Source organism: Elephas maximus, chromosome 26, assembly GCF_024166365.1.
Source record: "Elephas maximus indicus isolate mEleMax1 chromosome 26, mEleMax1 primary haplotype, whole genome shotgun sequence".
Lineage (NCBI taxonomy): Eukaryota > Metazoa > Chordata > Mammalia > Proboscidea > Elephantidae > Elephas > Elephas maximus.
The window spans coordinates 35,632,965-35,647,541 of NC_064844.1; the positions used below are offsets into that span (position 1 = coordinate 35,632,965).

The 14,577-nt window shown below is 36.9% G+C and overlaps 1 protein-coding gene and 1 long non-coding RNA gene across 3 annotated transcripts; one reads left to right on the forward strand and one right to left on the reverse strand.

Annotated features, from left to right (window-relative positions):
* Positions 1 to 2,376: 2,376 nt before the first annotated feature.
* On the reverse strand, positions 2,377 to 4,835 carry LOC126068043 (uncharacterized). Its single transcript, XR_007515527.1, has 3 exons — positions 4,732 to 4,835; positions 4,156 to 4,268; positions 2,377 to 2,555 (listed from the first exon to the last, which is right to left on the reverse strand). It is a non-coding gene; the product is annotated as an uncharacterized LOC126068043 (long non-coding RNA).
* A 201-nt stretch (positions 4,836 to 5,036) lies between these two features.
* Positions 5,037 to 14,577, forward strand: DPY30 (dpy-30 histone methyltransferase complex regulatory subunit). 2 transcript variants are annotated; one of them, XM_049870413.1, is made up of 5 exons: positions 5,037 to 5,159; positions 5,401 to 5,444; positions 5,536 to 5,583; positions 12,054 to 12,196; positions 14,228 to 14,576. In XM_049870413.1, exons 2-5 carry the CDS (start codon positions 5,409 to 5,411, stop codon positions 14,298 to 14,300), a joined length of 300 nt encoding a protein of 99 aa, XP_049726370.1. In that variant the 5' UTR covers positions 5,037 to 5,159; positions 5,401 to 5,408; the 3' UTR covers positions 14,301 to 14,576. The 2 variants fall into 2 exon arrangements, with proteins under 2 accessions (XP_049726370.1, XP_049726371.1); XM_049870414.1 differs by lacking the exon at positions 5,037 to 5,159 and adding an exon at positions 5,168 to 5,272 and having other exon boundaries at positions 14,228 to 14,577.

Consider the following 14,577-nt stretch of genomic DNA (forward strand, 5'->3'; position numbering starts at 1 on the left):
TAAGAACACACTGTATTCATATCTTTAAATAGCCCATTTGGATCTGTTACTTGACGTAACAAAATAATAAAAATTCTGAGATAGGGATGGTGGGAAGGGTGCTTGGGCCTGGGGTTTGGGTGTGGAGACAAGGAAGGTATAGGTGGAGAAGTTGCCTTCCTATATTAACCACCAAAAGGTACTTTCTTGGAAGGTTATTAACCCAATCTGGAACGTATATTTCTAGGTCTTTACCCATTTAAACTCAATGTGTTTCTCTGCAAACACATTTGTGTCTGTGTGTGTGTGTGTGCGCGCGTGTATGCATGCGTGTTGCTGGGTCATGTTATTTCTCTGATTGCTTTTTCTTCTTGCAAATTACTTAAAAAAGAAGGGAAACAACAACAAAGGTAGATCATTATTGTGATAATGAAGCAGTTAGGAGTGTATAAAATGAGTTTCACATCCGTTTAAATGACTTTACAAAGCAATTTCAACCATCTTACCTCATTTAATCCTCCCTGTGAAAAACTGTTATCCTACTTTCATACATGGAAAAACCTCAGAAGTGAATTTGCTTAATTCTACAAAACTGACAAGTGAATGAAACAGGTTTCAATATTCTTCTGATCACAAAGGAAGTGTTTCTCCATTACATACATTATTTTATACCTAAATCGATATTGCCTGTCTAATAAGTTGATGTTTTATCAATGGAATCTGCATTGAATCTGTAAAAGGTAGTTCAAGCACAGTTGTTTTATTATTCTAGGTTCTAAAACCTTAATTCTAGAATCAAGAACTACTATCTCCCTAAAAACCTAAGGGAGACAGAAAGTCTAGAGAGTAGTACTTTGGTGCAAGTGCTTACACTCCCTATAAATTCACTTCTTTTCAAGAAATATTTATCAAATGTGAGAGGCAAAGAAATAAAATAATGAATATAACAAAGTCTTTGCCTTCAAAAAAAAATCTAACTTTCTTTAATTATAAATAAAATATAAGACAGTTTGAGGTAGGTACCATAATAGGAAAAAACAGTTCTGAACAAAGTTTGGTACCACAAGTCCAAAAAAGACCTAACTGTTCTTCTCATTGTTTTCTTTAACTTACTCCTGTCTAGACAGTACAAGTAGCTATGAGTCAGAATCAACTTGATGGCAACAGGTTTGGTTTGGTTTTAGATAGTAAAAAATGTCCTGGTGGCATAGTAGTTAAGCAGTTGGCTGCTAATCAAAAGGTTGGTGGTTCGAACCCACTAGCGCTCCATGGAAGAAGGATGTGGCAGTCTGCTTCCACAAAGATTACAGCCTTGGAAACCCTGTGGGGCAGTTCTACTCTCTCATATAGGGTTGCTATGAGTTGGAATCGAACTCAATGGCAATAGGTTTGGTTTTGGTTTAGCCATACAAATTATTGCAAATGTCTCCCAAAATAGTGGCTACCCATGACCATCCTTTTTAGAATATTTAATTTTAGAATTTAGTCTTAGAAGAAGGATCCGTAATTGGAAAATATGTTTTGGTGACAGAATTGATGCTGGAGATTGCATGATAGAATTTTAGAAGACCTACAACCTACTCATTCCCAATACCTTTCTTCAATAATATAAATGGTGACTATACACACGGATCTTACCAGATGGAATACCCAAAATGAAACCAAACCCACTGCCGTTGAGTCGATTCCGACTCATAGCGACCCTACAGGACAGAGTAGAACCGCCCCATAGAGTTTCCAAGGAGTGCCTGGCAGATTCGAACTGCTGACCTTTTGGTTAGCAGCCACAGCACTTAACCACTACACCACCAGGGTTTCCAGATGGAATACACAGGGATCAAATTGACTACATCTGTGGAAAGAGACAATGGAGAAGCTCAATATCATCGGTCACAATAAGGCCAGGGGCCAAATGTGGAATAGACCATCAATTGCTCATATGCAAGTTCAAGTTGAAGCTGAAGAAAATTACAGCAAGCCCATGAGAGGCTGACCTTCAGTATATCCCACCTGAATTTAGAGACCACAAGAATAGATTCAGTATATCCTACATGAATTTAGGGACTATATCAAGAATAGATTTGATGCAATGAACACTTATGATCAAAGACCAGACAAGTTGTGGGATGACATCAAAGACATCATATGTGAAAAAAGCAAAAGGTCATGAAAAAGACAGGAAAGAAAAAAAAAACAAAATGGATGTCAGAAAGGACTCTGAAACTTGCTCTTGAACTTAGAGTAGCTAAAGTGAATGGAAGAAATGATGAAGTAAAAGAGCTGAACAAAAGATTTCAAAGGGCAGCTTGAAAGGACAAAGTAAAGTATTATAATGAAATGCACAAAGACCTGGAGTTAGAAAATAAAAAGGGAAGAACGTGCTTGGCATTTCTCAACCTGAGAGAACTAAAGTAGAGGATCAGCAAAAAAAGGAAGACCCTCAATGAGATGGATTGACACAGTGGCTGCAACATTGACTCACACATAGCAACGATTCTGACGACGGTGCAGGACTGGGTGGTGTTTCTTTCCGTTGTACATACAGTCGCCATGGGTCAGAACCAACTGGAGGGCACCTTAACAACAATGGCATACTTCAGTATCTGCAATCAACTTTATACTTATTACTTTCTTAATGCACTTTTAATTTCTTTTGCCCATCTCTCTGCTGACAGTACATGGCTTACTCTCTGAATAAACTTCAGTGAAGCTTTTGCAGTGATGCTCTTCTCTAGATTCAGGGAAACCTGGTTAATCAAAAGTTAATTGTTCTGTGTTGTCCTTTGCAGAAAACATTTTATATATATATATTTTTGCATTAGTGGTGTCCGTGTAAATATTAATATCCAATTTTGACAATGAACTCATTTATTGTGCACCTACGAAGTATCAGGCATTTCAGGTGCCTGAGACGCTCATAGTCTGGCTTCTTACTTTGCTAAAACTGTCAGTACTAAGGAAACCCTGGTGGCGTAGAGATTAAGAGCTACAGCTGCTAACCAAAAGGGTGGCAGTTGGAATCCACCAGGCACTCCCTGGAAACTCTATGGGGCAGTTCTACTCTGTCCTATAGGGTCGCTATAAGTCAGAATCAACTCGATGGCAATGGATTTGGTTTTTTTCTTTTGGTCAGTACCAAGGAAATGTTGATTAGCAGCTTTCAGTTACTTCCTGGAATTTGGAAATACTTACGGAGTGGCTGTGACATATTGGGAGCCCTGGTGGTGCAGTGGTTAAGAGCTCGGCTGCTAACCAAAAGGTCGGCAGTTGTAATTCACCAGCTGGTCCTTGCAAATGCCATGCTGCAGTTCTACCCTGTCCTGTAGGGTCCTTATGGGTTGGAACTGACTGACAGTAACAGGTTTGGAAACCCTGGTGGCGTAGTGGTTAAGTGCTACAGCTGCTAACCAGAGGGTTGGGATTTCGAATCCGCCAGGCGCTCCTTGGAAACTCTATGGGGCAGTTCTACTCTGTCCTATAGGGTTGCTATGATTTGGAATTAACTCCACGGCACCGGTAACTGGGTTTGGTTTTTTTTTTAATGATGTAATGGGAAATGTACGGATATACGATATATGAAAATGTACGTAACTATTATAAGTGTTGCCAATTGTTCTCCAGTTGTACTTGCTGAAAGCATTTCATCTTAATTTGAAGTACTAGTCAATTTATTCATCTGTACATGTACATCCACCTATCTTTTCGTCAGTATTACATGAAAAATCATCAAAGTGCCATATGTGCAGCATGTGGTGTACATCACCAATCACAACACTAATAATCAAATATACATTATAAAACTTTAAAAAATATACCCACAATTTGACCTCCTAAACAAATTTATATTTTAAAACTTTATCCATGCAGTTTTTAGAGTAGCAAAATAAAGTTATGTTCTACCATTTCTAAAAGTTAGTTACGTTATATTTCCGTGTTTCTAGTTTTTAATTTTAATGACATATTTATCACATTGATGTGTCATAATTTATTTTCCAAATAATAGATATGAAGTTTTCAAATTACAAAGTGTAGCTACAAATGGTTTTTAGAGTGAAAGGATGAACTTCAGTGAGTGTATCACTTACATTTAAATTAAAATAAATGGAATTTATTCAATTAAACAATTCCAAACTGCGAATTCTGTTATTTCCAAATTTTATGAAGGAGACAAATTACCCTTTGTGTCCCAGTGTTTTTCCTCATATGCTGAAAGAGTGCTGATTCCCGTTGGAAGGATTATTAAGTTTTAAAGTGGCCACAGTTGGGAGATACAGTTGCATTTTACTATTCTTTAAAAAAAAAAAAGTAAGATAATATTAACATAGCACATTTGCAAATTTAAGGGCTTGAACAAAAACTATGATGGCGAAGACTGGAGAAACCCTCCCCCCCGCCTCGCCCTTCAGCCCAGTAATGAAGTCTCTCCTGAAGTTCGCCATTCAGCCAAAGATTAGACAGGAAACTGTAACGATACTAAAGGGTCACACCAGGCCACAGGCAAGGACTAGAAGACAGAAGGGAACAGGAAAGCTGTTAACAGGGAACCTAAGGCTGAGAAGGGAGAGCACTGACACGTTGTGGAGTTGGTAACCAATGTCACAAAACATTACGTGTACTGATTAATGAGAAGCTAGTTCGTTCTGTAAAGCTTCATCTAAAGTACAATAATAAAAAAGTTATATAAAAATTTACTATAAAACCCCCAAATACGGCTTCTCCCCCTACTGCTGACTTTAGAGTGAAAACACTGACATTCTTCCGTGAATTGTTTAGCCTCGGCCTGCGATTTTCTGGTAAAAACCACCGGGCGAGTAATCGGTTTCCGTTCCACGAGGGAGAGCTTCAGCGGAAGGTTTCGCGCAACACTAAAGGTGGCCTGGTCGAACCCTGCAGCTGGGCTGCTCGCGGGTGTGCAGCTGGGGTTGTGCTAGCCCTGAGTCGGTAGGATGAGGAACCAGTCCATTTCGCAGTCTCCGGTGTCCGTGGTTAGAATACTCTGAAGACCGCAGAAAATGACAGAATCTCTGGACCCCCAACGGTCTTTCTCCGACTAGGCCAGCCGGGGAGCTCTGCGCACGCGCGACAGTTGTGCGACTTCCGTCACTTACGGCTGGAGCGGTTCGTGCTCAGGAGTTGGTGGCGCGGTGCAGGGCTCTTAAGAACGAACGGCTCAGGCGCGGGTAATCAGCTGCCTTTCTTCCTTTGCTTACCAATTCCAGATACCTGGAACTACCGCAGAGCTTCCGGACCTGATGGGGGCATCCCACCCTGCTCCTATTGCTCCCTTGCCCAGGTGGGGGTGAGGGGCGGGGTCGGGGGCTGGGCTGGACTCCATCCCGGAGTCTTCGTGTTGAAATCTCCCTTTTAACTCACGCCTTTTCTTGTTTTCCAATACTGGTTTCTCGGGACTTTGGCTTGCAGGGTCCGCCATGGAGCCAGAGCAGATGGTGGAAGGACAGACGCAGGTACCAGGAGGCCCTGGGTTCTGGGTAGCAGTGTGCGGGGTTCAGCAAGGAAGGGGGCTGATGTCTCTCTGACCCGTGTTTTGTTCTCTAGGTTGCAGAAAATCCTCACTCAGAGTACGGTCTCACCGACAACGTCGAGGTAACTAGCTTAGTTCCTATGCCGCATCTACGTCTCTTAAGAGCTGGAGAAAACTTGGGATCCTTTTTTACTAGGTTTGCTTTGCACAAGGAAAACATTATTATGATCTGAATAGTATCAAATTATCGGTAGCTTGTTTTACTAGCAATACTAATATTTAATGGTGTACAGACGTATAAATTAGTTTTGAGCCAAGAATTGAACTTTTGAAGTGATTATGAGAAACACGCGTTACTGAGAGATTGTCAGGATCGTTTTGCTTGGTGGCTATTAATGCATCTGTTGGGATATTGCTATGTAAAAACTGAGCGTATTGAAGTTAAGAAACCCATTTGGTCCTTGTAGTGTGCCGGTGATGTCAACAACATTTAATCTTTATTTCGTTGCAGAGTTTAGTAGTAGGTGCTGTTGGAAGCTGTAACACACATAGTAGACACTGTTTTTGCCTTACATGTTTCAGTCTGAGGGAGTACATGAGAAAAACATACAGAAGAAAGTATACTTTTTATAGAGGTTTCTCATGTAAGTCCTTCTAAAAATAGAATGTATTTTGTAAATAAATGAGTGAATGCTGGAACAAATGAATTAACCAGAGTTGTGTAGAGTTAGGAATGTAACAGTTTCCTGGAAGAAAAAAATTTGTGTCTTTTATTTAAAAAAAAAAAAAGACATTAAAAGTTTGAATAAATGAGGGCAGAACATTTCCAAGCAGAGTAAAAATATGTACTAATAGCTGCTAACATTTGTTCAGCTCTTACTGTGTGCCAGCTACAGTCCTAAGTAATTTGCCTGGATTTTAGCCCTGTGCAACTTACAGAAGTAACTTGTCTAAGGTCACCAGGCAATAAGTGGGGAGGTGTATTTTCAATCTAGACAGGTTGACTTATTTGAGGTAGGATTAAGTAGTATTGTTGATCTTGACTGACTCCTAGAGTTCCCTGGAATGAGTACACTGCCTGTAAAATTGCTAGGGGTATTTATTGGTTTGCTATCAGTATTAAGAGAATCTGTCTCTTCATAATGCAGTTTTTAATTGAAGTCATATGCAGAATCAGGTGAATATACTGTACGTCGTTTTTTTTTTAGGCATCAGAGCAATCTTTTTTTAAATGGTGCCTGTTTATGAATGCAGAGCTGTGATAACCCAGAGCAGTGATACCCAAATGTTGTTTCCCAAACTCTCGGACCAATTTCCACTGGTCCATGGTAAAATGAGAAAACATAGGACGGTGGAGTAAGATTTTGGTAATGGCAAACAAATTTTTTTTTTGTCATTCAGTGATGGGCCTCCTATTACTTTATAGTTTTAAAATGACTTTATAAACTAATGGTGGTAGTAAAATAGTAATTATGTTTTTGATTTGTTTTTAAGTTTTTACTTGGCAAAATAAAAAGTTAACAATTTTTTGTTAGTCCCTTCATTTGTCATATTTTATTTTTTTTAATTTTTATTGTGCTTTAAGTGAAAGTTTACAAGTCAGTCTCTCACACAAAAACTTATATACACCTTGCTACATACTCCCAGTTGCTCTCCCCTTAGTGAGACAGCCCGCTCCCTCCCTCCACTCTCTCCTTTCATGTCCATTTCGCCAGCTTCGAAACCCTCCAGGGAGGAGATGCCAACATAGTCTCAAGTGTCCACCTGATCCAAGAAACTTATTCCTCACCAGCATCTCTCTCCAACCCATTGTCCAGTCCAATCCCTGTCTGAAGAGTTGGCTTTGGGAATGGGTCCTGTCCTGGGCCAACAGAAGGCCTGGGGGCCATGACCACTGGGGTCCTTCTAGTCTCAGTCAGACCATTAAGTCTGATCTTTTTACTAGAATTTGGGGTCTGTATCCCACTGTTCTCCTGCTCCCTCAGGGGTTCTCTGTTATGTTCCCTGTCAAGGCAGTCATCCGTTGTAGCTAGGCACCATCTAGTTCTTCTGGTCTCAGGCTGATGTAGTCACTGGTTTATTTGGCCTTTTCTGTCTCCTGGGCTCATAATTACCTTGTGTCTTTGGTGTTCTTCATTTACCTTTGATCCAGGTGGGTTGAAACCAATTGATGCGTCTTAGATGGCCGCTTGCTTGCGTTGAAGTATTTGTCACGTTCTTAATTTACTTGTTTGTATAGCTGAAAGTCTGGGAACCACTGCTCTGCAGTGATTGCTACTACTGCTTTTTTCCCCCCCATTCTTTTTTTTTTTTTGATGACGCATTTTATTTTTATTGGTTTATTTGTTCTAAGTTTTTTTTTTTTTAAGTGGTTGCTTTGGGGTTTATAATATACGTCTGTAACTTATCACAATTTAACTTCAAGTAATAATATCTTTTCATGTGTAGTATACAAACGTTACAACAATATTCTTTCATTTTTCCCTCCTAGCCTTTTGTACTATTGTTAGCATATATTTTACTTCAGTGTATATTTTAAATCCCACAATTCATAGTTTTTATTTTTTCTTTAAGCAGCCATTTATCTTAGTTTTTAATTGCAGTGAAAATATACACAATAAAACATTCACATATTCAGTTTTTACATGTGTAATTCAGTGATGTTGATTATACTCTTCATGTTGCACAACCCCATCCCTATCTTTTTCCTAATTGTTCTTCTGCCATTAACATAAACTTAGTGCTCCCGAAGCAAGAACTCCTTCTTTCTCCCCTCCTTTCCGCTGTTAGTAACCACTAGTAAGCTTTGGTATCTGTGTATTTTGCCTATTTCATATACATGAGATCGTACAGTATTTGTCCTTTTGTAACTGACTTATTTCACTTAGCATAATGTTTTCAAGGTTTGTCCATGTTGTGGTATGTATCAGGACTTCTTTTCTCTTTATGGCTGAGTAATAGTTCATTGCGTGTATATACCACATCTGTTGTTGGGCACTGTTGGCTACTGTGAAAAGTGCTGCAGTGAACTTAGCTGTACAGGCTCTTGTTTGTGTTCTGTAGTTATCCTTAAAAGAGATTTAAACAATAAGAAAAAGTATTTCATATCTAACCATATATTTACATTTCTGGGGCTCTTCATTCTTTTATGTAGATCCAGATTTCCATCTGGTATCATTTTCCTTCTGCCTGAAGGACTTGCTTTAACATTTCTTGTAATACAGGTCTGCTGGTGATGAATTCTTTCAGCTTTTGATTGTCTGAAAAAGTCATTATTTTGCTTTTGTTTTTTGAAAGTTAGTTTTTCTGAGTGTAGCTGTTGCTTCTAACTGACGTTTCTGATGAGAAGTCTGATATCATTCTTATTTTTGCTTCTGTATACGTATGCGTTTTGGTGCTTTTGAGATTTTCTTTCCATCACAAGTTCTAAGTAATTTGATTATGATGTGTTTTGGTGTAGTTTTTTTTGAATTTTTTTTGTGCTTGGGATTCATTGAGCTTCTTGGACCTGTGAGTTTGAAGGTTTTATCAAATTTGGAAAAATTTCAGTCATTATTTCTTCAAATATTTTGTAGATTAATTTCCTCATGCTTTCCTTTATATTCTTGAACATTTGTTGTTGTTGTTAGGGGCCATCGACTCTTAGCAACCCTTTGTATGAGAGAACGAAACACTGTCCAATCCTGTGCCATCCACACAATCATCGTTATACTTCTTATCTTCCAGCGCTGTATCAAACAGCGCTATTCATAAGGTTTTCACTGGCTAAATCTTTTCAGAAGTAGACCGCTGGGTTCTTCTACCTAGGTTGTCTTAGTCTAGAAGCTTAGCTGAAATCTGTCCACCATGGGTGACCCTGCTAGTATTTGAATACCGGTGACATGACCTCCAGCATCACAGCAACACACAAACCCCCACAGTACGACAAACTAACAGACACATGGGGGATGAACATATTGAATGTATTTATAATAACTGTCTTAATGGCCGTGTCTTTTCTACCATCTGTATCATTTCTGGGTCTGTTTCTGTGGATTCATTTTTCTTATCATTAAGGCTAGTATTTTCCTGCTTCTTTGCCTGCCAGGTGATTTTTTATTGGATCCTGAGCATTTTCCACTCATGAGTGATGGGAATAGGCACTGTATTCCCAGCCTTATGTGAGCTCCAGGAATTGTTCTGCCTGCTCCTTTAAGGTATTTTTTTCCCCCATGACCATGGGTGGTTGCCTCACACACGTGCACTGATACACTGGAAGGCAATCTCACTAATCTCTATTTGTGCAACTCTCTCCTACCCATGCAGCTTTCCTTTCTGGCCCACTATCCTGCAAATTCTGTGAGGTGATTCTGACTCATAGTGATTCTATACGACCGAGTAGAACTGCTCCATAGGGTTTCTTAGGAGTGGCTGGTAGATTTGAACTGCTGACCTTTTGGTTAGCAGCCAAGCTCTTAACCATTGTGACACCAGGGCTCCTACTTGTCTTAATCTCCCTGTATTCTCATCTGTTTCAGCTCAGGAAGACTGCTGGACATGCTTGGTCTCTCTCCCTGTGCCATGTCCTATAATTCTGCAGCAATATGCTGGGGCAGTCAATCACAGAACTCACTTCATCTTTTCTCTTTTAGAGATCACTGTATGGCACAGTTTCTTATCAGTTTGTTCTTTTTTGTTTGTGGTGGTTTGGATACTTTTAGATTAATTTAGGATTTTGACTTAACTAAAATTAAGCCTTGCATTTGGCTCATAGTAGGTATGAAGTAAATGTTTGAATGAAGCAAGTAAGAGAATTTGGTTAAGGAGTTTATTATAAATATTATAGGACCTATAGGAGTTGCTTAGTATTGCTGTTTCTTATTGGAGGCATTGGAATGTCATGTAACTGACTACTTTATTGTATAAAAATACTATGACAGGAAATTAAAAAATAAATTCTGGGATTTTGGAGTTTGTCTCCTTTAAGATGAAGTTCTGAGCATGTTGGATTTTGACTTATGAATCTAGGAGAAAACACATTCAAAATTATATGACAGCTTTCAGACATATTAAGCTGTTATCTTTTCTGCAGTGGAAAGCTGAATTTTATAGTCTCGATTAGAATTTCAGAAATGAGAATGTCGTATGGATACTATTTGTTAAAATTTATTGATGTACAATTACTTTCTCAATCCAGGACCAAATAAATAGCTATTTTCTAGATGAAGTAGATTTTATAGAAAAGTTATTATCTAAGTTCTAGAATTAGATTGAAAAATCATGGGCATAACTCGAAAATTTGCCTGGCATATTTTTGGGAATTATCTTTGGAAACTATGATATGTGTATTAAAGATACGCAATGTAAGTTTTTTTTCTCTTTTTGCAAAATAAAATTATTCTAGGAAAATGTATTTTTCTCCCTTGACTTTTATATACAATTTGAGTATGATTGAAGCAAAAGCTCCTTTAAGTGAAAGCACTCTTAAGAATACTGTTTTGTCTTTTATGTTGGCACTCCTTCCTGAATTTCTAAAATGATAGATTCCCAAAGGAAGGCAAAAATTGTGAATGAAGTAGTTTTTGATGCTATGGTTGTCAGATAAATCTATGTGAAATGCCTCACATTTCTGGGTAGTTAGCAGTAGAAGGTATAAGTCATTTTACTAAACTTTATTAATTCAAATATCACATTAATGATTTCATGTTAATTTTCCCATTTTTTGTCATTATTTACTCAATATTTTTATTTAAATCTATTAATCTTAAAATCATGGATTCATTTACTTCAAAAAGAAGCATAAATGGAAAACTATTCTCATTGTGAGAAATAGAGAATAACCACAAAAATAAAAACAATACAAAACAACGGTAAATTTTAGCTAGATTCTAATGCCAGGGAGGTGCTGAGCCTGAAGCCTGCTGTTTTTGCTAAGAAGGGAGTTTAGCAAGTGTTACAGAGGTGTTAAAGACAATGCTTTATTCTTGATGTTAAATGTAAGGAAAATACAAGTAAGCCTAGCTTTCTCATGAAGTGATTCATTGTTACTTAATGTTATGTCCAGGTTTTGTGGAATGTGGTATAAGAAAAACAAAAGAAAAGGGGCTTATATTTACCTCTAAAATGTTAAAAGGTAAGGGAGAAAGAATGAGAGCTGGAGATAAGACCTAAAACAATGAAATATTATTGTGCCTAAGGAGAAGCTTGAAGGCAAAGTTTAAAGATGGGTCTGAATTTGTTCTTTTGGCAAAAAGGTTTGCAGTCCAGTACCAGGTTTCTAGTCATTGATTTACCTTCTCCGTGAGTGTTATTGAAACCCTGGTGGCATAGTGGTTAAGTACTACAGCTGCTAACCAAGAGGTTGGCAGTTCGAATCCGCCAGGTGCTCCTTAGAAACTCTACGGGGCAGTTCTACTCTGTACTATAGGGTCGCTATGAGTCAGAATCAACTTGACCTCAGTGGGTTTGGTTTTTTTTTTTGGTTTGGTGAGTGTTATATTTCTGTTAGTATTTAATTGCTTATTTTATTGTGTATTGGTCCATTAATTTTTATTTAGTACTCAAAATAATCTAGTTACTTGGGATATTCATGCATTGTTTTTGAATTCATTAGAGGATAGTAGAAAATGAGAAGATTAATGCAGAAAAGTCATCAAAACAGAAGGTGGATCTCCAGTCTTTGCCAACTCGTGCCTACCTGGATCAGACAGTTGTACCTATCTTGTTACAGGGACTTGCTGTGCTTGCAAAGGAGAGGTAAGATAATCGTATCTGCAAGTAGAGTTACCATAGAAAGCAAAATAATTTCAGAAATCATTAGTTATGTATGTTAGTTTTTACTATATAAACAATTTGTGGATATTAATTTTTTTTTTTTTTTGAAGAAATCAGCCGTAATCTCACAACTCAGATATTTTCATTTTTTCCTACTACTTTTAAGGCATAAGCAGATTTGTAAAGATTTGCGGTCGTGGCATACATGTAATTTTGTATCTCTCTTTATTTAATATTATAGTAAAACTCTTCTCATATTTCTCCATCGTCTTTGTGATTATGATTTAAATTATAATACCATTTTTCCATTGTTGAACATTTTAAGTCCAATTTTCTTTGTTATTGTAGGGCACCAGGCAGTTTATTTTCATTCTTCTAACTTTGCCTTTCTTATGATAAATTACTTTATTTGGTAAATTCCTCAGAATTAGCTTATTAGTTTAAAGGACATGGCTATATTTATGGTGTTTGACATATAATGTCACATTTCTGCCCAAAAGTTTGTCCTTAAAATTCTCCCAGTGTTACCATAGCCTCAGTGGCATTGAGTGTTGTAAACCTTTTTGCCAAGTTGTTTTAATTTACATATCTTTATTATCAAGGTTACAGTTATTTCTCTTTTCTCTACATATTTTTCGCTAAGTTCTTTTTGTGCAAGTAAATCCAACAAGAACATTTTTTTGTAAATTAGGTAATCGACATTTATCAGGTACATATCATGTTCTATTCAAAGGATAATAATGAACATTTTAGTAAACACAAATTGGTAAAGAACTTATTGATGGAAATATGTCTCATCTTACAGTAAGAGTTACTGAATCAGAATATATTTGTTTATGTAAAAATTACATCAGTAAACAATCAATATATATTTATTTTTGATTGTTATATTTATAAAATAGGATTTATTTACATCTGCCAGGTATATCTTGGCTGTACTACTGACAGTTAATATATGGGCATCTTTTGTCCTCCTGATTTCTTTTTATTTACTTCCTCTAAAGAAGGTTAATGTATTAGGAATAGGAAATATTAAAATAGTAAATGTTACCTTAAATGCTGAAAGAAAAAAATTTGGAGAAATTTTTGAATAACATGCTATTAGTAAATGCAGTTTCTAAATAAAGAATCTGCAAAAATAATTTATCATGTTAACCCTAAATATTACGTGGAAAATGTCTATATGTTAGATAGCTCAAAGGACCGTTTAAAGTGATAAGGGAATGCTTTATCAGTTTTCAGTGTACCTTTTCATAGTAGAGTCTAAAATAGATCTTTTCCCCAACTTTTTGTCTTTCGACCTGTTTTCTCAGCAAGAATAATTTATGCAAAAGAGATACGAAATAATACCTCTTAATTTTGTAAATATGTTTACCTTCTCAGGTGTTCTGTGTGGTGGCATCATTAGAATTATTGTTGGTTTGATTTATTTGAAAAAAGATAGAAGTGGCTTTTTAAAAAGGAATATAACAACTTGTTCAAATGAATGTTGTTTCCTTTGATGAGACACTTGGGGAGTTGATCTTTGTGTGTCAGTGATGCGACAGCCATTCTCGTATATTGTTTTTTGTACTTTCGTTGAAAGAAGATATATATACAGAAAATTACGCAAATCATGTGATGATTTTTCACAAAGTAAACATACCCTGCAACCGGTACTGATATTAAGAAACTGAACATCGCCAGCACCCAAGAAACCTCTCTGGTGACCCCTTTAATCATTATTCCTCTTAAGTAATCATCATCCCATTGTTAGTACATTTTTGAAACTTGTGTTGCAGAATTGATTTTATAACGAGGTTTAAGTCTTATAAAAATTTCAATTTCTTTGAACTATATTGCTGGCTAACTTGCATGACTGTCTCATTTACCTTAATATTTGCTACCGATGACCTTTGACTATAAAGTGAAAATTGAACTTAAAAAGATGTGTTTTAATTATGTAACGATATGCTTAAATTAACACATCTAGAATATAAATTTCTAAACTTTGGATTTCTTTTCCCTTTACAGACCACCAAACCCCATTGAATTTCTAGCATCGTATCTTTTAAAAAACAAGGCACAGTTTGAAGATCGTAACTGAGTTGTTGGGAAGAACAGAAAAATTGATTGCTACTGTAGATTCACATGATTAAGAGGCAGTTTTAATTGCCATGATTTCCCCCACCCCCTTTTTGGAAGTATAAGAACCTTCAGGACCATACAACTTAATTCTGGAGTTGCAGAAGAGAACGTATTTCCCTTATTTTGATTTAATCACCATTCTTACTTAATGAGCGTATTCTGTGCAATTTTTTTCTTAGATTGTCTTTAATTTTTGTTTTTTAAATGACTTTCAAAATAAATAGTTAAAACATCAT

What these genes read in the sequence shown, in the direction of transcription:
- DPY30 (XM_049870413.1), top strand. Translation starts at nt 5,409, where the DNA reads ATGGAGCCAGAGCAGATGGTGGAAGGACAGACGCAG. An exon ending in TGGTGGAAGGACAGACGCAG is followed by an intron (nt 5,445 to 5,535) that starts GTACCAGGAGGC and finishes TTTGTTCTCTAG; the next exon opens with GTTGCAGAAAATCCTCACTC. An exon ending in GTCTCACCGACAACGTCGAG is followed by an intron (nt 5,584 to 12,053) that starts GTAACTAGCTTA and finishes TGAATTCATTAG; the next exon opens with AGGATAGTAGAAAATGAGAA.